At 46.4% G+C, this 21,440-nt stretch overlaps 1 protein-coding gene across 4 annotated transcripts in view; it reads left to right on the top strand.

Annotated features, from left to right (window-relative positions):
* Window positions 1-19,583, top strand: part of ABHD2 (abhydrolase domain containing 2, acylglycerol lipase) — a 106,762-nt gene extending 87,179 nt beyond the window's left edge. For all 4 annotated transcript variants that reach the window (XM_007120441.3, XM_028495825.2, XM_028495826.2 and 1 more), the window contains 5 exons: window positions 4,823-4,915; window positions 7,465-7,575; window positions 9,869-9,938; window positions 11,424-11,508; window positions 13,680-19,583. In XM_007120441.3, coding sequence (XP_007120503.1) covers window positions 4,823-4,915; window positions 7,465-7,575; window positions 9,869-9,938; window positions 11,424-11,508; window positions 13,680-13,876 — 556 coding nt within the window. In that variant the 3' untranslated portion in view covers window positions 13,877-19,583. The remainder of the gene's footprint in view (window positions 1-4,822; window positions 4,916-7,464; window positions 7,576-9,868; window positions 9,939-11,423; window positions 11,509-13,679) is intronic.
* The last annotated feature ends 1,857 nt before the right edge of the window (window positions 19,584-21,440 follow it).

Here is a 21,440-nt window from a genome sequence, read left to right as displayed (position 1 = left end):
GACCCTCTTCTAAGTGATTTAAAAATCCATCTCCTGGGACTTCCCTAGCCGTCCAGTGGTTAGGACTCCACACGTCCATTGCAGGGGGCTCGGGTTCAATCCCTGATCTCAGGGAACTAAGATCCCGCAAGCTGTGCATCACGGCCAAAAAAAAAAAAGAAAAGAAAATATCCATCTCCTTCCACATCACCTTTTAAAATTCTTTTAACCCTGCAGAGAGAAATCTCTCACCAGCAGATGGCTGGGAAACCAGTACGGATAATATCTTATTAATGTTACATTGATTAGAAATAACAGCATTTTAAAAGAACTTTATTGGTTTTCTTAATAGATAGATAGATGGATGGATAAAGTTCTTTAAAAATCCATACATGTCATTCTGGAATAAGACTCCCAGTGAAGTCTTACTAGTGTTTTGGAGTACTGTCTTTTCTCATTTTTCATCTCAATGACAGAATCATTTTTGAGGGCTTTGCAACTCTCAGGGGGCATCATCCCTTTTGGAGTCATCTCGTTCTTTCTGAAGTCTATGAAACCTGCCTTCCTTCCAACAAGGGTTCACTTTGGATTATACAAAGGCTTTCCTCCCTGTAATTATGACCTAGCTGCATTCTCCCAGGTTCCACACATCTCTGCTGTGTCCTCAGCCAGTTTCTCCTGGTGGGCCAGTATCTGGCTCAGCCTGGGAGCACTTCCTGCCATCCCTTCTCTCTTCTGGAGAACATAGCTATTTAGAGGCAGGTCAACAACTTGGATATTCTGCTTTGTGGCCAAGTAAGGGATTCTTTCAGTGTCTAGAGAGCTGAAGTCCCCTGGTTTGGGTGGCCATTTAGCAACAAAAAATGAAAATTCATTTCTTCCATCTGACGTGGCAGATCTCACCCAAACATTCCCCACATGTTTTTCCACCTTGGTCTGTGTTTTCTTGTTATATAGCACTTTTCTGCTTCTCCTTCTCTACCTTATTTTGAATAGCTACACAGTGTCCATCACAGGGTTCCTTCCAATCCTGCTGTCATCTCAGCAAGTCTCACTGATACCTCTCATATCTTATGACTCTGCCGAGTTGAGTTCACCTGTGCGTTCTCTTCCCATTGGCATACCGGTATCTGAGGCTGTAAATGTCATCTCTCCCTCCCCGTTCTTTCCCGTTTGTTCTCATGACACCACTATGCTTATCACCCTGTCATACTTGAAGTCTGTCCACCATGGTACCCTATGTTACAGTCTCATCTGAGTGTTCTTCCCCTACCGCCACCACCATTCTCTGTAAACCTTCTTGACTGAGTCATCTGGTTTCCAGGCAGACAGTCTTTTCATCCTCATGAGATGCATGCCCAGGAGCCTGCCCATCCCTCAGGTCTCTTCAGCTGAGGCCAGAATTCAGACCCATTCTTAACACTACCGGTTGGCCAGCTCCCCACTCACAACATCCACCACTGTCTGCAGAAGTCCATCCACCATTAACAGAAGCAATGAAAGCAACACCAAGGCCCCCAGCGTGGCCTCTGTCAGGCCTGTGATAGAACTGTCTACCTACCTCAGCCACAGAGCAATCTGGGTGTGAAAACTGCTTCTCTAGTTCAACCTCCTGATTTGACAGGTAAGGAAACTGAGGCTTGCAGAGGTGAAGTGGCTTCTGCAGAGTTTGGTGAACTACCCAGCGGGGTCAGATGGGCCCTAGTTCAAGTCTCTGCTCTAACTCTTGCCTGCCAGGTGGCCTGGACATCATGTTAGACCTTCATCCCATCACCAGCCCCAAGCCCTGGGCTCGTCTGCCCCTCTAGCCTGGTTCTGCCTCCTGCTTTCACTGCAAAAACATGACAGAGAAATTGGAGTTTGGCTCCAGTGGGAGCTGCAAGAGTGAGGTTCTTGATGGGCCATGTATAGAACGGTTCCAGACCACCTGCTGGTCTTTTGCCATCCCTGAAAATGGTTGTTGAGGCTCAGGGTTAACAGTTAAAACTGACTTTGATCTTTGACTTTCCTCAGCAGGGTAAATAATTTTCAGTAGCTCATAATCCAAAAGATTTTCTATTTTCTATCTTTCTTCTCCTCCTCCTTCTTCTTCATTGTTATGGAACATTTTAGACACATACAAAATAAAAGCAATAGGATATTGAACTCCCGTGTACCCACCACCAGCTTCAACCATGCTTAACTCTTGGCCACTCTTGTTTCCTCTGCACCTCATCCACGTACCACGCCCCCGTAAACTGGATTATTTCCAAGCAAATCCCAGACATTATGTCATATCATTTGTAAATATTTCACTAAGTAGCACCAAAAGCCTCTAAGGACTTTTTCTTAAACATAATCACAATACCATTATCACACCAAAAAGTTAATAATTCCTGATATCATCCCGTTTCTAGTCGGTGTTCAGATTTCCTTGATTGTCTCATGGAAGTTTTTTTAACAGTCGGTTTGTTTGAATCGGGATCCCCATAATGTCCACACATTGCATTTATTGATTTGTCTCTTCAGTTGCTTTTAGTCTGTAGGATCCCCCTCTCTTTTATTTCTTTTCAGTTTGTCGGTGGTGGTGGTATTGAAGAAATCAGGTCTTTTTTTAGATATATGAAATGAATGTTTTTTATAATGTGTTGGTCTTGATTATGTTTTCTTAAAACTAATACAAAATTAAGTTTCAATCCCTTAATTTTATATTCAGAGGTGGTGAAAGACATCCCTTAAATATACTGAGTGGTAAACCGAAGATATGAGGAATCAATGTTGGCCAGCGTTGACTGGGTAAAAACATTGGTCCCAGCAACCTTATCCCAGTCCCTCCTTGAGCCCAGGGCCCCCGTGTATTCCCAGAGCCTTTCAGTGAGTGGCACCTCTGGGGTGATTCAATCAAGGAATCTGCAGCGCTGGAGCATCTTCTCATAGCTTAAATTTATGGTCAGTGCCCTCTCCCTTCCCAACCTCCACAGTCCCTCTAATATGAAGGAGATACTAACAAAAGCAGTTAGAAGGTCAGCAAAGGGAGAAAAGGATGAGAGCAAGAGAAAGCTGGGATTTTGAGACCATAGGCTTTCTGAAGAAGGGACAGCTTGGGTCGAAGGTCAGAGGAGGGAGACCCGCCCTGGCAGCAGGCTGTGGGTCACAGATTGGGTGACCCCCCCTCCTCCCTCAGACCAAGAGGCAAGTGTCCACAGTCCTGCCTTAGCTGGGGCCCTGCCCATGGTGATCCGGCCTGTCCTTTCTGCTCCTACAGTGCTCGGGGAACCCCCCACAAAAAACCCGTTCATTTATAGAATGACCTTTTGACCTTTGAAGGCAGTGTTAGTCTTCACTGTGAGCTTTAGCCCGTGTTTTATGAGCATGTCATAAGCCGTTAAATCCACAAACCCTTTCACTTTTAACTTCCCGCCAGCTCTAATTGTTTAACCGCGATGTTACGGGAGACGTTTGTTATTCCAAAATTCAAGTGTGGCAGTTTTGGGGAAATTACTTTTGTAACTCCCTGGATTTTTTTTTAAAATACCTATGTACCACCCTCTCTCAAGAGTCCCCTCTCTGGCCATCTGGGAGATGAGGCCAATGGATTCTGTATGGGAATAGTGACACCCAGACTCATTCCCAGGGTGGAATCAGGCCTCAAGACTCAGAAATCTGCAAAATGAAGGTTAGCGTGGCCTCCATGGCAGCTGTGTCTGGGATCACACCCTCCGAGGGAAGAAAGCACAATGTTGGGGAGGGCTGAGCGGCAGCCTGGGAATGACAACGTCGGTGTTTGTTCACCTGACACGTGGGTGAGGAAATCTGGCCACAGAGGCAAGTAGAGGAGGGACAGGGTGATGGTGGTGGAACACACGTGCTGGAGCCAGGCAGGCCTGGCTTAGACTCAGCCATACCTGACCGTTCCAGTGTGACCCAGGGCGGGTCACTTGACATCTCTGAGCCCGTGGTCTCCTGATCTGGAAGCAGGGGTGTTGCCTGCCTGGTGACCCCACACGTCGGTGGGCCTTGCGGTGCCAATCACATACTAGCTCTAGAGGAAAAAAGACTCAGGACCAGCCCCAGCAGTTGGGCCTAGAAGGGGTTGATGGCCTCGCTACTTCTTCCGTTCCTTGCCCCTTGAATATGCTAAGGCTAATCAAAAGAAAGCTCAAAGTATATGATTTTCCTTTGCCTCACAAATGGCAACAAGTGGTGTTTTTTTTCCCTTCCCATTTTTTAAACTGTTATTGAATGATTCTTTAAATTCTATAGTGCTTTACCGTTTTTAAAAGTTTCACGCACATGATTTCATACACTCCCATAATAACCCTTCCCCCCACGGCCCCTCCCCCCTTCCCTCTCCCCACTGATAACCACTAGTTTATTCTGTGAGTCTGCTTCTTTTGTGTTTTATTCACTAGTTTGTTGTATTTTTGAGATTCCACATGTAAGTGTTTTCAGGTTTTACTGTGCACTTATTTTCTCCACACACTCCTTCCCTTTACACACTCCTGTTATTAAGCCAGAAAAACATGCTTGCAGGGTAGGAAGCCGAGTAGCAAACGTGTTCAAATGACAATTGAAGCAGGTCCTGTGACGAAGAGAAGACCAAGGTGATGGAAGGAGGGGGTCAGGAGTGTCAGCAACAAAGCCTGTGGCCCCAGAGAGCTTTCTGGCTGGGGCCTCATGTTCAGCAACGTTCAGCTGTTCTGGTGTCTCTACAGGTAGTTTGAGGACCACGCATCCAAGCGCACGTTGCAGCATAGGGAGCCGGCGCTCTCCAGCGGCAAGAGCTCTGCCTCCTGCCCTCGCCAGCCCCATCCTCTCCTCCCCAAGACGCAGTCCCTCTCACTGCCACTTGTGGTTCTTCCAGGGCCCAGGAAACCTTCATGCAGTGGGATCAGTGCCGGCGCTTCTACAACTTCCTCATGGCCGACAACATGAAGAAGATCATCCTCTCGCACAGGTGCAGTGCCTTCCCTATCCCTTGGGAGACAGTTCCTTTCTGAGCTTATGTCACTAAAAGCCAAAATTCCTCTTTCTCCAGGAAAAAAAAAAAAAAAAGACAGGGGTGGTACACATTGTCTGCTGCCTGTCTTGTGACTTGGTTAGAAACAAACTTGTCCCAAGCTACCAAATTCACCAAATCGCTTTCTGCTTCCATAATTTTCAAAAAGTCCAAGAAGAAAGAGAAAGCGTTTCCACACCATTCTGTCCCAAATGCGGGCAATCCTGAGGGTGGCTTGTCATTGTTGGGGAGCTTTTCTCCTTAGGATGCTTTTGTGCTTGGGGATCCAGAATCGTTCTCTGCTGGCTCTTGGGGTTCTGACCAAGCAGCAGCGTGACAGGAGTCCGGCCGCTGATGCCAAGCGTGGTGTCCACACTCTCCATGCTCTGCCTGCCCGTCTCCTGCTCAGAATCCTTTGGTGGGTTAGCCCCTGACAAAGTGCTTAGAGCAGTGCCAGGTCTTCAGTAGCACTCAAGAAATATTAGTGATGATTTCATCGTTGTCATTATTGTTAGCGATATTGGCTCTCCCTCCTCCCCCATGTCTCCCTCCCTCTCCAGCTGGACCAAGCCGCTCAGAGGCCCACGTGCCCTCTGGCCTCTCCCACACCAATTATGCCCTTGCTGAGGACCCCCTTCCCCTCATCTCTGCTTGTCCAAACCCAGCCCATCCTTTTAGGTCCATCTCGGGTATCTGCCTCTGTGAAGCTAGCTCCTACCCGCACAAGTCGTTTTTCTGCTGCCTCCACGGTGTGAATCCTGTGTCATGAACTAAACTGGAAAGCCCTGGGGGGCTCGGGCATGTTTTGATTCCCCCAGAGCCTGGTATATATTGGGCACTCTAAAAGTACAATTTTAGGGGGTTTTTGATGCCATCCTAGGAAAAGCAACCTGACTGAATGATCAGTTTCTTACCCTGTTTTTTTCAGTGATTAAAAAAAATGTACTGCCCACCCGGCCAGCCAAGCACCCCAGATTGGGCTTCCTGTGGGTGGGGTTCACAAGGCGCCTGGGCAGGGCTGGCGCTCGCAGGCCCCTCAGGCTGCCAGGCACATCCCCAGGCCCTGGTGTTGGGTGGGTGGAAGGCACAGGGAGACTTATGTCCCCCGGGCTGGCTGAGTTTCTGCTCAGATCGTGGTGTGTGAGCATCAGTTGTGTGCTGGGCGCTGATTCGGGTGTGGCTCATCTGAGGTTTGGATGGATCCAGGGATTTGCTGAGGTTCCAGCAGGGGTGAAACCAGGCCATCAGACACCAAGTCCAAGTCCTCTGTCTGTCTTCCCACACCTCTGCAATGGAAAGTGAGCTCCTGCCTCCCAGGGAACATTTGTTTTGCTACAGGGCCCAGTCTTGCCATTAATCAATTAGTCCAAAAGGTCCATTATGTAGTTCTTAACAAACTGGCAGAGTCCTCTGGATGTGCTCTCAGTGTATTTACATTTTTAAAATTTACCACAGAAAGCCAAACACCTAGAAATTTTAGGGACACTTTATTATAATTTTTTTTCTCTATCAGCATTGTCTTTTCTTTTTTAAAATTTTTTTCTAGTTTTATTGGGATACACTTTAAATTGTGAGTTCTATCCTTTAAGTATATAATCTTCCTAATACTCTTTTGACAAAAAAATTTTTAAGAAATCTGTTCCTCTTCTTTGGAAGAGGTTGTGAATGGATACCAGAGCATTTAGTTTCCGTAATGAATTTTTCCCACTGTAGGGCCATACCTCAAAGCAAACTCAGTCTTCCTTCAGCTGTGTGAGTGAGAGCCCTTGCTGGGAATGGACGTGTAAATGTGCACATTTTGATCTCTGCCTTTGTTGTCATCCTCTCCAGATGGATCATTTTCTTACTGGAAATAATTACTCTACTGAGTATACGTTAGCTTTTTAGCTAACATATTGGAGGGCTGTTGATTTGCCCAAATGCTGAATGGGTTAACCATTATCTTCCTTGTTAAGTGACACAAAGAGCCCATAAAGAGAAAGGGGTTCTGCTAAAGGGGGCAGTGTCAACACCAGTGTAAAGATGGGGCCTCCACAACTTTAACTAAGGCCCCCCACTGTTTGGCTGACAGCCCACCACAGGCCACAGAGCCCATCCTGAGACCTCTCTGCAGGGCCAGTTTTGTAATAGTCACTTAGGCTCAAACACAATCTTCAGTTTGTCTAGCTGCCCCTTAGACAGGGGCAAGGAAAATAAGGTCTTGCTATTGATCCTTCTTCAGTTATTCAAAAGTCAACAGTGCAAGCGCATCCTCTGGGACATTCTGAAGGCTGAAGGGATTTATTTCTAAGTTACCCGCAGACCCTATGTCAGAGACCCTCTCCTGGCTTGCCTCTGGGCAAGGAAGTAGGCTCGGCTGTGGCTGTTTATCGTGTGCTTTAAAAAAAATTTTTTTTCAGCTTTACTGAGGTATGATTGACAAAATTGTAAGATATTTCATTGTACAGTGTGATGATTTGGTTTATCATCTGCTTTTCATTTTCTGTTTGCTTCTTGTCTCATTGTAGGCAAGCTCTTTTTGGAGACCATGTTAAGAAACCTCAGAGCCTGGAGGACACAGACTTGAGCCGCCTCTACACAGCCACATCCCTGATGCAGATCGATGACAATGTGATGAGGTGTGCCCATGCTCTGGGGCAGGGTGCCAGGCAGGAGGTAGCAGGCCGTAGCTGCCCAGCGCCAGGGGTTTCCTCTGCCCACTTTAGTGTTAAGGGTTTTGGTTGTTGTTTTTTTTTTAATGTCCACTGTTTAAAAACTGAAGATTTCACAGAGAAATCCAAATTTCTAATGTCTCTTAAAAAAAAAAAAAAATAGGAAGAGGACATCCCTGGCGGTCCAGTGGTTAGGACTCAGCGCTTCAAATGCAGGGGGCGCGGGTTAGATCCCTGGTTGGGAAGTTGGGAAAGTAGGATCCCACATGCCACATGGCATGGCACTGCCAAAAAATGTAAAAAAAAAAAAAAAAAAAAAAGAAATAAGAAGAGGCTCTGACCACTCGTTCTACATTCCTGCATGTGCATGGTCAGGGATCAGGTGTCATATAAACTGCATGTGGCAATGGAGTAAAAGGAGAAGGAGAATATTTCTTGTACCTGCCTATGTCTCTATCAAAAGTAGAAAAACCAAAAATAGACCAAGAGAGCTGTGTGTTGCAAGAAAAATGGACGGAACCTCTTCCTTTAGGGGCGTAAAGACTCTCCTCTGAGTGTAATATGCAAACCCCGCCCACTTCACTCGGTTGCCCTTTCCCTGCTGCCCCTCCAGGCCTCTCCAGGCACCTGAGGTCACCACACTGACAGTGTCCTCTTTCCTGGCACCGGTAGTTTCTGATTGAAGTTAGCATTAGCTGGAAAAGGTAAAGTTAATCTCTGACCTCATCGTTCTCTTGAAAAAGTCATCCTTTTTATTTAGAGATCACTTGATACCTTCAGGTGTGGCCTAAAGCAAGCTAGTGTTCATCCAGTAGATAGGCACATATTGACCTGAGAGTATGAGATCTGTATTTACCTTCCTTATGGGATTTTAGTAGCCTTCTTACACCAAGTAACTTTGAAATATGCCCATGAACAGTTACTCAAAGGAAATGGAAATGGGGAAATTGCTGGCAACGTTCAGAAGGTGAGAATGAATTATACCCACCCTCACTTACGATGGGGTGTGCAACTTTACTGTGGTGCAGACACTACACTAATGAGAAAAAAAAAAACAAACTTACTTAAATTTCATGCATCTTCTAAATTTTTTTAAGCCCCAAAGAGAGTGTTCTTCAACTCTTCCTAAAACTCTTCCTTTTTAATAGTGCTAGATAGTAGCAGTTTTCATGATCATAACCAGTTTGGACAGCCTCCTCATCAACCCGCCACCAGTAATACTGGAGGACGAGAGTGACTTCCTGGCCCGCTGAGACCTCAGAGGGGCTGATTTCATGGAGACAAATGTCCTAGAGATGATTTCTGCACTCGGCCTCCTCCCTATCAAGTTTGGCCCAAATAGTCCAACCTGAGGATCCTTCGCTGGCAGAGATGTCTAAGGAGCCTGGGAGTGGAAGAGATCCACAGCCACAGGGGAGCTGAGATACCCTGAAGACCCCAGTCAGGACAAAAAAACCCTAGTATTCACAAACCAGAGGCCTTAATCTGTGTCAGGAAGAAATGAGGTTTCCAGAGATCCTCTGACCTGGGGTTGACTCTGTCTCCTGGTGTCAGAGCTCCAGGCTGAATCGTGCCGGCCTCTCAGAGCACAGGGCAGGGCAAAGCTGCAGGCCCTGCCCGCTGGAGCACCGAAGGGTTTGTTAATGTCAGTGTGTCTCTGACTACTGCTCCATGGAGGACAGAGTCGGTAACTCTGAATCCCTGTCTCATTTCTGTTATCCAGTACATATTTCATTCCAGTTCACAGTGGTCCCGATCACTCTGCCAGGAAGAATTCTGTTGAAAACAAAGTTCTAGTAAATGTCTTCGAATTGCAGTTTCTTAGTGTCTACAGTGACATCTGGTTTCATGCTGCCTCAAAAAGATGCAACATCCGTTAATAATTACTACAGATAACACTTACTGAGTAATTACTCTGGGCTGGTCACTGTGCTAATAAAATGTCACTTTAGTGTCATAAATCTCACAGTGCCGTTAAAGAAGCTTCTGTCCCTAGCTCCATTTTACAGAGGAGAAGCTCAGAGAGGTTAAACCCTTTGCCTAAGGTCCATAGTCAGTTAAGTGACAGAGCCAGGATTTGAAGCCAGATGCCAAAGCTGGGTGCTCTTAACCCCTAACTCTGGTACCTGTGTATATTCTACTGATATGATGAGCTAGTGTGGGAACTGGCACAGTAATAAAATCAGTTCAGCATTCCAATCTTATTTCAAGTGTTATTTTGTCTTTTTCCTTTGTGTGTGTATGTGTGTGTGTGTCCCAGGAAGTTTCATGGCTATAACTCCCTGAAGGAATATTACGAGGAAGAGAGCTGCATGAGGTACCTGCACAGGGTGAGTGACCACATCAACTCAGGGAGCAGCATCTCAGAATTAGTATCACCTCATCCAGCTCCACCCGTGATATAACAAGCATCCCTCCTAAGCTTCCCTGGTGGAAGCTCACCCAGCATCTGGCTCCAACCGCTCTAGTTGTTGACTTGGGTTTATTATTGAACCAAACTCTGCCCCTCTGTGACCTCCATATAATAATCCCAGAGCTGCCCCTTAGTGCGGTGAAAGCCCTTAAAATCTCTGCCGCACCCATTTTTTCCTTAGTCTTCCTTTGACTGTATAATCCTTCCTGGTTCCTACCATGGTTCCTCACAGGAAGTCCGTGGAGATTTCTTATAATCCTAGACCCTGTTTTGGTCATTGTGTATTTTGTTGGTGTGGTGCCTAGGACTGAACTCAAAATTCCTGCCATGATCTGGCAAGCACAGAGTAAAATAGATGCATTTCTGTATCAGAATGATAGAGGAGCATGTCTTTTGTCGAAGTAGACTGGTTTATATTAATGCAGGTGTGAGCAGCTACGATAAACTTTGTATTAAATTAAGCTTGTGGCCAATCATAACCCCCATGTTTTTTACCTGAGCCACCACCAAGTCAGTCTCTCCCCTTCTGCCTTTGAACAACTGCTCTTTCTACTCAAACACAGGACTTCCCATTTATCCCTATCAATGTCCACCTGTTGTTTGGTCCACCACTCCCCCAGCTTAAGCATACCATTGTGAGTGGCAGTTCTGCCTTCGTGTCATATCGGCCACCCCTCCTACTTTAGCATCATCATCCAGGCTTTTCATGTCTTCATTTAAGCCATTACAGAAACGTGAAGCTGTTCAGAGCCAGTGTCAGGGGCCTCCAGGTGAGGCAAGCAGTCATTACGTTCCTGGGCATGGCTGTTCAGTAATGTCTGAGCACCCCCATCGGCACCACCTCTGCTAAAATGAAAAAGGACACTTACTGGCTGTTTTGATAAATGGATGTTGAATGCAAAGCTGCTAAGAGCTTCCCGATATCCACCAGCCTGCTCCTGTTTTCTCCCTTCAGATTTTTCAGGAAAGCCTCCTTTGTCTGGAGTGGAGCACACTCCTTTTTTCCTCCCCACCATATAAATTGAATGAATATGTACATAACTCTGTAAAGTCATTTTTCGGAAAGGTATGGCTAATCTGAGACACTGTGCGGACGATCAGAAATATTTTGCCAGTGAGTATTGTAGTCTTTACCCTTGCTCCATCAGAGCACGTGGGCCACCTAGGGCACCGAGCTTGGCTCCTGCATATGCCTGCCAGGGCTGTGATCACAGCAGCAGTTATCATTCCTGCCACCACCAGGAAATACGAGGTGTCCTTAGTCCACATGTTCAGGAAACTGAGCACTGACCCTCTTCCCTTCACTTCAAAGACATATCCGGTAGTGTATTTGAGCCTTGGATCAATGGGCTCTAAAAAAAGAGAACTGATCATTTAATTCTGCTTTATTTTCTTGTTTCAGATTTATGTACCTCTCATGTTGGTGAATGCAGCCGATGACCCCTTGGTGCATGAAAGTCTTCTAACCATTCCAAAATCTCTTTCAGGTAAGTGTCCCTTCCTGCTGCTCTCTCAGCCACTCAGCAAATTGCCACAGTATGTCACCTTCATCATGCTGTCATATCCTGGCGATCAGGGTATCTCTTAGCAGTGTTCTTATTTATTCTAGCCTGATAGTTCTGGGGCTATGCTGGAGCCTGGGTAGAGCCTTTTCATGTTCTGTCCTGGTGCAAGAGACAGGATCATCATTTATATCCATAGCCAAGAGGTTCGGGGAGTCCCCTGGTGTTCTGTGAAATTATGGCCTCAGGGATGTGGGTCCATTAAGTCTGAGAGTTTGACTTAAAGAGATATTTAGACTTAAAATTTGACCCGAAAAGCAAAACAAAAAAGCCAGTTCTGCTACCTCTTGTGACAGACAGCCTCCCCATCTGCTTTGAGGATAAAAATATAAGCAACTGAAAAAGCAAAGAAGGTTGTTCATGAGAATGTTATCTTGCCTCAGGTTTGCACGGCCTCACACCATGCTAGGTAGGAGCTACGGAAGAAACTAGAAAGAGGATAACAGAAGGAAACACTTGGGTCACAATCTAAAGTTACTTTGCATTGTACCTAATCTCCTCCCTTCCCAGTCCTCTGTGATTACGTTTCCTCTTGTAAATATCATATGTTAACCAGGGGGAAAAGGGGTACTTCTGATTCATCTCATGACCCCAAGTTAATGAGTAGATAACATAGCAAGCAGATAAAGGACCCACGCCCAGACAGAGCTCTGTTCTCTGCTCAGAGTGAATGCATGTGCCGCAGGTGCATTATGTGATAAAAAGCTATGTGTCAACCGTCTATCAAACCACAGGCTCCCTACACAAAAGCAGCCATGCTGGTTTCCTTCTGCATATCTAAAGTAACATCCATAGCAGTAATGCTGTCACACAGAAACTTACAAAATAGCAGCCGAAAGGGAAGGATAAAGGGCGTCAGACAAGAAAAGAGCCCTTGCAGAGCCAGAAATGTGAGTGCCAGGAAGCGCCTCAGAGGCCTGGAGCAGCCAGCAAGGGACCCGTTGTCACTTCTCCCCCTGGGAAGAGAGATGCTCCCTGTGGTACCTGACCGTACCTGGCTGCCCATTTTGCACACATCTTCGGTAATGGCTTTACCAGCCCATGCGGGACTAACTTAAACGTGGACTCATAAAGTCAAGCTCCAGGTTAATAAATCTCAAATGGCCGTTTAGCACGTGCCATTGAGAGCTTGGCCGTCTTTTAACGCAACTTGCAGCTTTATGTTTTAGCCTTGAAAAATAAAGTTCTGTAATGAAAAAACATTGACTCCATTGAATTCATCTGGTTCTCTAGTAGATAAGCGTGTGTTATGAATCCCTCCTCAAAGCCTGGTCCCCACCAGTAGCATTGGTATCACCCTGGAGCTTGTCAGAAATACAGAATCTGGGGACTTCCCTGGTGGCGGAGTGGTTACGACTCCGTGTTCCCAATGCAGGGGGCCCGGGTTCCATCCCTGGTCGGGGAACTACATCCTGCACGCTGCAACTAAGAGCCTGCATGCCACAACTAAAGATCCCGCATGCCACAACTAAAAATCCCACATGCCGCAACTAAGACCCAGTGCAGCCAAATAAATAAATAAATATCTTTTAAAAAAAGAAATGCAGAATCTCAGCTCCTTCCCCAGGCCTGTTAAAGCTGAATCTGCATTTTAAGGCAGTCTCCCAGGTGATTTGGATACACAAAGTTGGGAGGTACTTGGCTGTACAATCAAGTCAGCTGGGGAGTTTTAGCAACATCAATGCCTGGGTCCTCCCTCTCTCACCTACCACCCCCCAACTCTACCCCACCCCCACCCTCAAATCAGAATCTCATCGGTCTGGATGCAACATAGGGATCATAAAAAAACCCCAGGTGATTCTAATATGCAGCCAAGTTTGAGAACCACGTAGAGTTTTAAGGATCCCCTAAGGCGGTACCCATTCTGCTCCAAAGCCAAGCTGCTATTCCCAAACCTGCTAGATCCCACCATCTTGCCTGCCCCACCAAATCTCCCTCCCGCTTTGGTGAACGAGGCAGTAGAAATCAGATGCCCACTTAGGTGACACCTTCGCCTGTGGGGAAAGCCTGGGCCGCCCTGGCCAGCTCGCTTTTGCACCTCCTGCCCTGGAGCTGGTCAGAGAACAGTGACTCACTCAGCTGCCTTTCTCCCGCAGAGAAACGGGAGAACGTCATGTTTGTGCTACCCCTGCACGGGGGCCACCTGGGCTTCTTTGAGGGGTCCGTGCTGTTCCCCGAGCCCCTGACATGGATGGATAAGCTGGTGGTGGAGTACGCCAACGCCATTTGCCAGTGGGAACGTAACAAGTCGCAGTGCTCTGACACGGAGCAGGTGGAGGCCGACCTGGAGTGAGGCACCCCCCGGACTCTGGTGCGTCCAGCTGCCCTGGTCACCGGCTGTTTCAGGTCTCCCATCTCCCTCCCTGGATCTGACCTCACACCATCAACGGGGACCACCCACTAGACACACCTGACTTGAAGTAGGTGGCCGTCCCTGGGAGCTCCAGGCTATTTTTGTGCTTAGTTACTGGTTTTCTCCACTGCATTGTTAGCTATGGTGACAAGCGACGGGGTTTTCACCCTCCTGTCCGGTGTCGGCATCTGATTGCTTTCAAGCCAATTACATCTAGTTTCGCTATTAAAAATGTGTCTGAACAGCAGTTTTGCTTTGCCAATCAGAAGGCTTTTCCCCAAGAGCAGTGAAGGATGTATGTTTTTTTGCGGTGGTGTACGTGTCCTGACGTAGACCCCCAAAAGAGCCAATGCTGCAGATGCAGCTCAGCTTGGGAGCCTGGGGCCCTGGGCCTCCCAGGCCAAGACTGTGGCCTCCTACGTGGCAAAGAAAATTCCCTTGAGTCACAAACCAAGTTTCTCCCTCACTGTCCTCTAAGACAGTTTTCCCACAGGTTGCTGATGATGAGAGTTACCTGGGGCGCTTGTTACAAATTCAGCCTCCCAGGTCCCTCCCCTTGGAGAAGCTGTTTCAGTGGGTCTGGGAAGGGGCCTGGGGATTCTAATTTTTGACAAGTGCCCCAGGTGATTCTCCTCACCAGGCAAATTTGAGAAGCACGGTTGTGCAGAGCCTTTAAATTAGAAACATCTCGGTAGTTTGTGTTGTTGAAACTCGTAGTCGGAGGTATCTCTTAGATCCCAGGAGCCTCCAAAGCTGCAAGGCCTGTCGTGTACGGCTGCCCTGGTGCGATCGCTATGTGATGTCTCAGAAAGGGCTTGGGCTGGGGGTGAAGACTTCAGGCCATGCCTGACTCTGCCTCTCACTGGCTATATGACCCTGGAAAAGTCCCTTTGAACCTTTGTTTCTTCACCTGTAAAATGGGGGACTTGGGCCAGGTAGATTGCCAATATCGCTACCAGTTCTAAAGTTCAATGACAAACTCAGTTTACTGAGGTTTGAGAGAACACCTCTCCAGGGGAGCCTGAGAGCTATTCGAAGCATGTAGACGTCATCATTTGCCTTTTTTTTTTCTGTGCCTCGTTTCATATAAAGAGGGGTTTTTTTGGTGGGTTTTTTTTTTTTAAAGCACTCAGTTATAATTTATTTTTTTAACCCAGGTCTCTCTAACTCTGACTTTTGATACCAAACAATTCAAAAGTTGGATCTGAGTTTGGAGAAATATCTTTCCAACTGAAGAGGGTGTGATTTTGAAACCAGATTTTGTAATGTAATAGCTCATATTTGTAGCGTGTTGGATAGATCTTTCCAGAGTGTTATCTTCTCAAATGAAAAGTCACTCTACATTTCAAGTACTCCTTTCCTCCAATCCTGTGGTACTTGAATATCTAAAAACCCTGCACTTTGAAAAATCAGCAGTTGCTATCTGGAACTAAACAGAATTACAAGTGAAATGACCTAGATACTGAAAAAAAAAAAAAAAAATTTCCCGGCTTCCTCTCCTTTGCTATAGGACAGACAGGAATATAAATGGTGGGTCTGTATGTGGATGTTTAAGGGGTAAAGGGAGCCACCTGAGGGCCTGGATGCAGACCCTCATGGCCGCAGGTGGATGTAGTTTGGGCATCGGTCCAAGTCATGTGACAGTAATGTCTGTAACCTGAAGAAGTTGTTTTCTGACAATCACCAGATCATCCTAAAAACATCAAAAACAGCCGTATCTGAAGAAACTGAGACTTCTATGGTCTCAACTTTGCTTCGGTACAATTTCTCACACACACCAAAATCATCATTGTGACTTTCCCCCCAAGTTGTTACTTTTCAAGTGCTTTTCTTTTTCATGTTCTTTTAGTACAGATTGGCACTTTATCATCTACCCCTCAATTTCGAAGCTAGTCTCTCCCCTCTGTTACTTTTCCCTCCAACCAACAACCACAGCTATAATCTAGAAGATTCATGGTCATATATCCCGCTACAACCTTCATGTCTCAGGACCTTTTTTTGTGAAATTAGATGAACGAAGCAATAACTTAATGGGGTTGAATCATCATCCCAGGAAGCAAGAGCCTCCTTTTCATTTGCCTTAGGTCACATCCCTTGATCTATTCCGACAAAGTAGTGGCCAGGTACCAGCTCCATTCAGGAGGAGAAAACAGTCCTGTTGTCACACACTTGGTGGGGATGGGGGCAGAAGTCCTTGGAGCCTGGTGTGCACGGCAGTTCTGGTGGCCCACGGAGGAGAGGCAGGGCTCGGGGCACAGCCTTTGTTGCCACGTAACCGGAATTTACCCCCACGGGACTGTGGAGACTGCCTCCCAGCTGAAATCTTTTTAGTGTGTGACTCTGAATGGCACTTACATTCCATTTTGGCTCACATGAAATCAACTGAAGGCCTCTGTTCAAGCTTCAGGCTCTCAGGCATGGAAATAAGAGTGTAACTGTGGCTATCTTACAGGAAAATTCTTGTTTGTCCCTGAAAGAGAGCACAGAGGCATTGAATTTACAGAGATGCGAGCTCGCCTAATAAACAAGGGAGCAGCATTTTATATATAGGTCAGCTTTTTCCTTCCTCCAGCTTTCCTTGCTTTTCATTCATTCCTGATGATAATGTGAGGGCTCTTCTTGCTACTGAGGTCCTCTTGGGCTAAAACAAGGCAGAATTTTAAAGAGTATTTGAATATTATATTTTAAAATCAGGTTAAAGATACAGTAAAATCAGGTTAAGGATATAAATTGCAGAGACCTAGACAGTTCTATCACAGGAAGAACATGTTAAAAACCAAGCAGGTTTTTAACAATTCTCCGGGTTGTTCTCCCTGCCTCTAAACAGTTTGAGGACAGTGATGAAGATCCCAGTCAAGTCAGGATTATCTGACTTGAAAAAATGGTCTCAAGTCTCCTTGATGCATTTATGTTAGTAGGGAGTTTAACAGACTTGAGGAAAACCTCTTACCTTACCGCCCGTGAGTTTGCACCAGTGATTCCAGAGCAGAAGGGAGGCAGAAAGTTGTTTGTTGTCACTATATTCTTTGAACCTCCCCGCAGCATTTTACACATGACAGTGGGAATATAACTGCAAGGGGAGCGTCCCTTTCTTGACATGGTGTTAGGGAACCAGGGTTCGGGAGACTGGGATTCTTGTCCTATCTCTAATTCACATTGGATTGTGGGCAATCACTTCACCTTTCCAAGCCCCAATTACCTCATCTTAGACCATCTCTAAGTCTACTTCATCTACTTACACGTCCTTTGCCAGAACATTCCCACTGGCCTTCTTACAGCCCTTGCAAGTGGAAACAGATAAATCAAGACTTCGGGCTTATCTTGAGGGGACTTGGAGAGAGGGAGCTACTGCATTCAGCCTTTGCTGGTGAAGACCCTTGATTTTGCCCAAAGCCCTGTGTCTCTGACTGGCTTCTCTTCAGAGCCTCCATTGTCATCTCAATATTCTTTCTGTACTGAGGGTGGTCTTATGACTGGGACAGGTGCTGACCGTTGGAACGAGGTGAATATCCCCATCCTTCTGTGTGACTCGGGCAAGCTTTGAGAGTTCCCAGGGCAGAAACCCTTCCTGCTCAGACTTTCATTCTAAAACTACAGTCTTCATTAAAGCTGAACTTTCTGGGTAGCTGAGCTTATATGCCTGGCATCTGAATGAGAGCTCTCTTTGTCACTGTGTGGCTTGAGAGCCGTTTTGCCAGCTCCGGGGAAACAATACGTGTGTTCTTGTTTGTGTTTGCCGGGCAAGCAGATGTCTGAGCTGTGAGAGGCTTTTCTTTTCCCGTGGCATTGCTTCTGACTTAGCGCTAAAGTGAAGATCACTGAAACATCACGTTGAGTTGAAAACTCAGGTCTTTGTCGTCTAAGGCAGGACAGGAGAGTTATTAAGAAGCATTTCACTGCAGCATCCGCTCACAATATCATCTGGAATTGTTCTCTTTGCCCAGAAAGCCTTAACTTGCCTCTAGAATATCCCCTGGTGGTACAACACTATTGTGGCTTTGGAATTCAAATTCTTCTGCTGTAGAAGTCTGAAGCAAAGCTACAGCAAAACCAGAGAACGTCTTCATGTGGCCTGTACGCTCCTTATTACATTAGGTGCCCCCCACCCCTTGACAATAAGAGCAATCCAGAACTGGCCAAACACCTCATCTCTGACGCCTTTCTTCCTTCTTGGCCTCACTCTGTTGTTCAAAGCCACTTTGGATGCTTCAAAAAACCATGAAAAGTGGCCTGCCTTTGGCATTTAGAGGCCAAGCAATTGGGGGAAAGGTTTTCTTCTCCCCCCTGTTATCAAAGCAGAGGGAAGTGCCCCCTCTTCATAAACTAGGATTGCTTTTGCCAAATTGTGTTTGAAGGGGAACGGGCCCGTACTCGCAGTGAGAACTGAGATGCTATCCAAAACTAAAGCTGCTTCCTCTTGCCTGTGTCACTGCTACAGCTGCCTCCGGACGCTGTAGCCCAGGCATCCCCCCGAAGTGGCCCCCCCGAAGAGCCCAGCTCGCCAGCCATTCTCAGACCCCAGACGGTAGACAGCTGCCGCTTTTGAAGGAGCCAGCCCCCTACACACACCATGTTTTCCGAACCGTTTTTCCTAGCATGTATTGTGGGTAAAACATTCATCTATCTCTAATGAATAAGCTGAAGTTAATTTCCAACCAGTGGATAAAGTCCTTTAACTCGACTCCTGTCAGTTAGTAATAAAACCTATAACCTGCTGTCCCCCCGTTCTGGTCCCCGTTAGCCAAGAAATCTATCGCCGTAAGTTGGGGACAGTCCACCTATAGCACCTGCAGAAATACCCTTCATCTCAATAGGTGTTCTCCTTCCAGACCACCCACATGGAGCAGCCAACAGTCACCTAGAATAATTGCTGAGCCCTCAGTCCCAGCGCCAGCCACTCCCTCCCAGTGGGTGGACCGAGTTCCTGGGTGTGGGAGTTAGGTTTGTTTTGGTTTGGGTTTGGGCCTCTTTAGTTTTCCTAAAGCAGAAGTCCACGTAGAATCCTGTCAGCTCTCCACACCAGTTTCAGATGATCTGGGTCTCTCCCACTGCCTCAGGAAGACCGTCACTGTACCTGAGCTTTTGACTTCTGCCACTGCAGCTGCCTTAGCGACACCAGGGGCTGTGGGCGTGGAGGGGGGGAGCCAGTTTGCATCTCCCCCTTTCCTGGTTAGACTTCCATGAACCACATTCTTCTCTTGGCAGATCTGCTTCCAGATTGATTTTTGAGAACCATCACTTTCACATTCCTAATTTTTGTTTGTTTTTTCTTTTTTTTTTTTTTTTTTGGACTTTCTGAAACTTCAAATGCTGCCCTGAAAATAATGTATTTTTGAGTTTGTGTTCTGAAAGCCTCCGTGCTGGTGGATTGGGGGTGGGGGAGGCGGAATACAGGATCCTCCATCACTGAGGTGTTTAAGATTTGCAACTAGCAATGCAATTTTTTCTAAATATGAGGATATTTACCTTTATTAAGAAATTATACTAAACAGTGGTGTCCTTGATCATTTTATGTTCTCATATTACTTTTGGTTCTGTTTTGATTCTGTGTGGTGGTAAACAAAGATCATTACAAACAAAAACTGTAATTTTGTTATCTTCGATTCAATGGAATTTCTTTACTTAAAAAAATAAAAGACTAAAAATGTGGCGTGGCTGTGCGTACTTTGTAGTGGAGATTTTCTATCTAAAAGGATTCTTCCTGTGTCTTCACCGAAGCAGCTTGAAAGAAAAGGGCAAAACACCAAGTTCTCATCACAACTGATTTTAACCCAGCCTTGCGAATACCAAAGAAATGAGCAGCCCACAGGTGTCTTTACAAGCCCATCCTCTCCGGAAAGAAAGCCAAGGCCTGGGAAGAGTGAGATATCAGCATTTTAAATACTTGCTCTATAAAGTGAACCATGTAGACAGAATGTAAGGTGAGATGTAAATGATGGTTGCCATGCATGAGTCCCATCCTTTGCTAATAGTGTTCTTTGAAAAGACTGGGTGAACGTGACCTAAATTAAGGTTATACTGGGTTGGTTGAGTAATGGTGGTGTTTTCTTCTCCTTTGCATCTGTCTGAATCCAAGCTTAGGGTCTCCCAGGGCCAAGCCCTGGCCCAGCCAGGAGAGTTGTGCCAGTCCGTGCTCCCCCGACCCCAGGGACCTTGCACTCAGAGTTTTCTTCCCTCCTTGGCCATGCAAAACCTTTGACAAGCTAAGTGGGGTGGGGAGCGTTGGTTTTGGAGGACACGCATTAACGAGGCCTAAAAATGCCCAATATCGAATTCCAAAGTGTATCCCTTCCTGGTAAGCAAGCTTCTCCCCCAGCACCGACCCCACCGCCCCACTTCCTATCACCCACAAAATAGCCAGACTACTTTGATCCAAGAAAACCAACTTGCAAAGAATACTACCTATGAAAAGTACCACATGAAAGAGATTTCAGGTCCAGGGTGTTAGGCAGATTGATGCCAACAGCTTGCCAATGTGGTCAACACACAGCTGTGCCTCTCCTGATTCTACCCTATAGATTTGTTCTCGGTGACATTTATCGACAATCACTCGCTGACCCAAGGGTGCTGATGTCTTTTTTATTATACCTTCCAATAACAGGCCTCTCAGCTCTAGCTCTGTAGGGAGTACTTTCCCATGTTAAGGACCAAACACCTAACTGGATGGCCCTCCAGCTGTATGACAGCCTCCCTCCTCATTTCTGTCTTGGGGTATCCCCCCTTAGAGGGGGTCACATGTAGCTGAGTGGTTGGAACGACCTTACGGGCGGTTTAGCCTTGAACTGCTCAATCTCTCCCCAAAGAAAAGTTAAACCTCTCTCTCTCTCTGTGGCTATGTGCACCCAGGACTTATATTTGATTCGTGCTGTCTACCCCATTTGGAATTACCCCAGCATCTCTACTGAAGACAGTTTGGTTTCCCCTTAAAGTTATTTCCTCCTTTATCTGATGATGTTGGTGAAATTGACCTGAAATAAATGAAGCTCTAATTCCATGGTTCCTCTTCCCCACCTCTACCTACATTTCCTCTATCCCCAGAAATAAACATTTGAGACAAAACATCGGTAGTAACAGAGCCAAGGGATTTGGAGCCAGAGTTGCTGGGTTAGGGTCCCATCCAGGCCACTTCCTAGCTCTGTGACCCTGATCAGTATTGGACCTTGGGTTTTCCTTTTTCTTTTTTTTTTTTTTAACCCCTAAGATGAGAATAATTTTAATAAGAATGCCTGTCTCTAGATATTGAGAGAATCAAATAAAATAATGTTTTTCAAACTGTTATGTTGAGCAGTCCCCTCCTGAGACCACACTTTGAGTAGTAAGTCTCTCTGGTATCCTGTGAGCTTCCAGACCCTGCACCGCTAAGCTTCCTCAACACCAGAGCCACGCCCACCATTGAAAGTGGGATAAAAGGTGGTCCAGTTCACCCTGAAGGTGACTCTTCAGCTCTTTCCCTGGTTAACTTAAGAACTGGGCATCCCTCTTCCAGGAAGACTTTGCCAGGATA

Source organism: Physeter macrocephalus, chromosome 11, assembly GCF_002837175.3.
Source record: "Physeter macrocephalus isolate SW-GA chromosome 11, ASM283717v5, whole genome shotgun sequence".
NCBI lineage: Eukaryota > Metazoa > Chordata > Mammalia > Artiodactyla > Physeteridae > Physeter > Physeter macrocephalus.
Note: the sequence above shows the minus strand (reverse complement) of the source record. Positions and strands in the feature narration are given on the sequence as shown.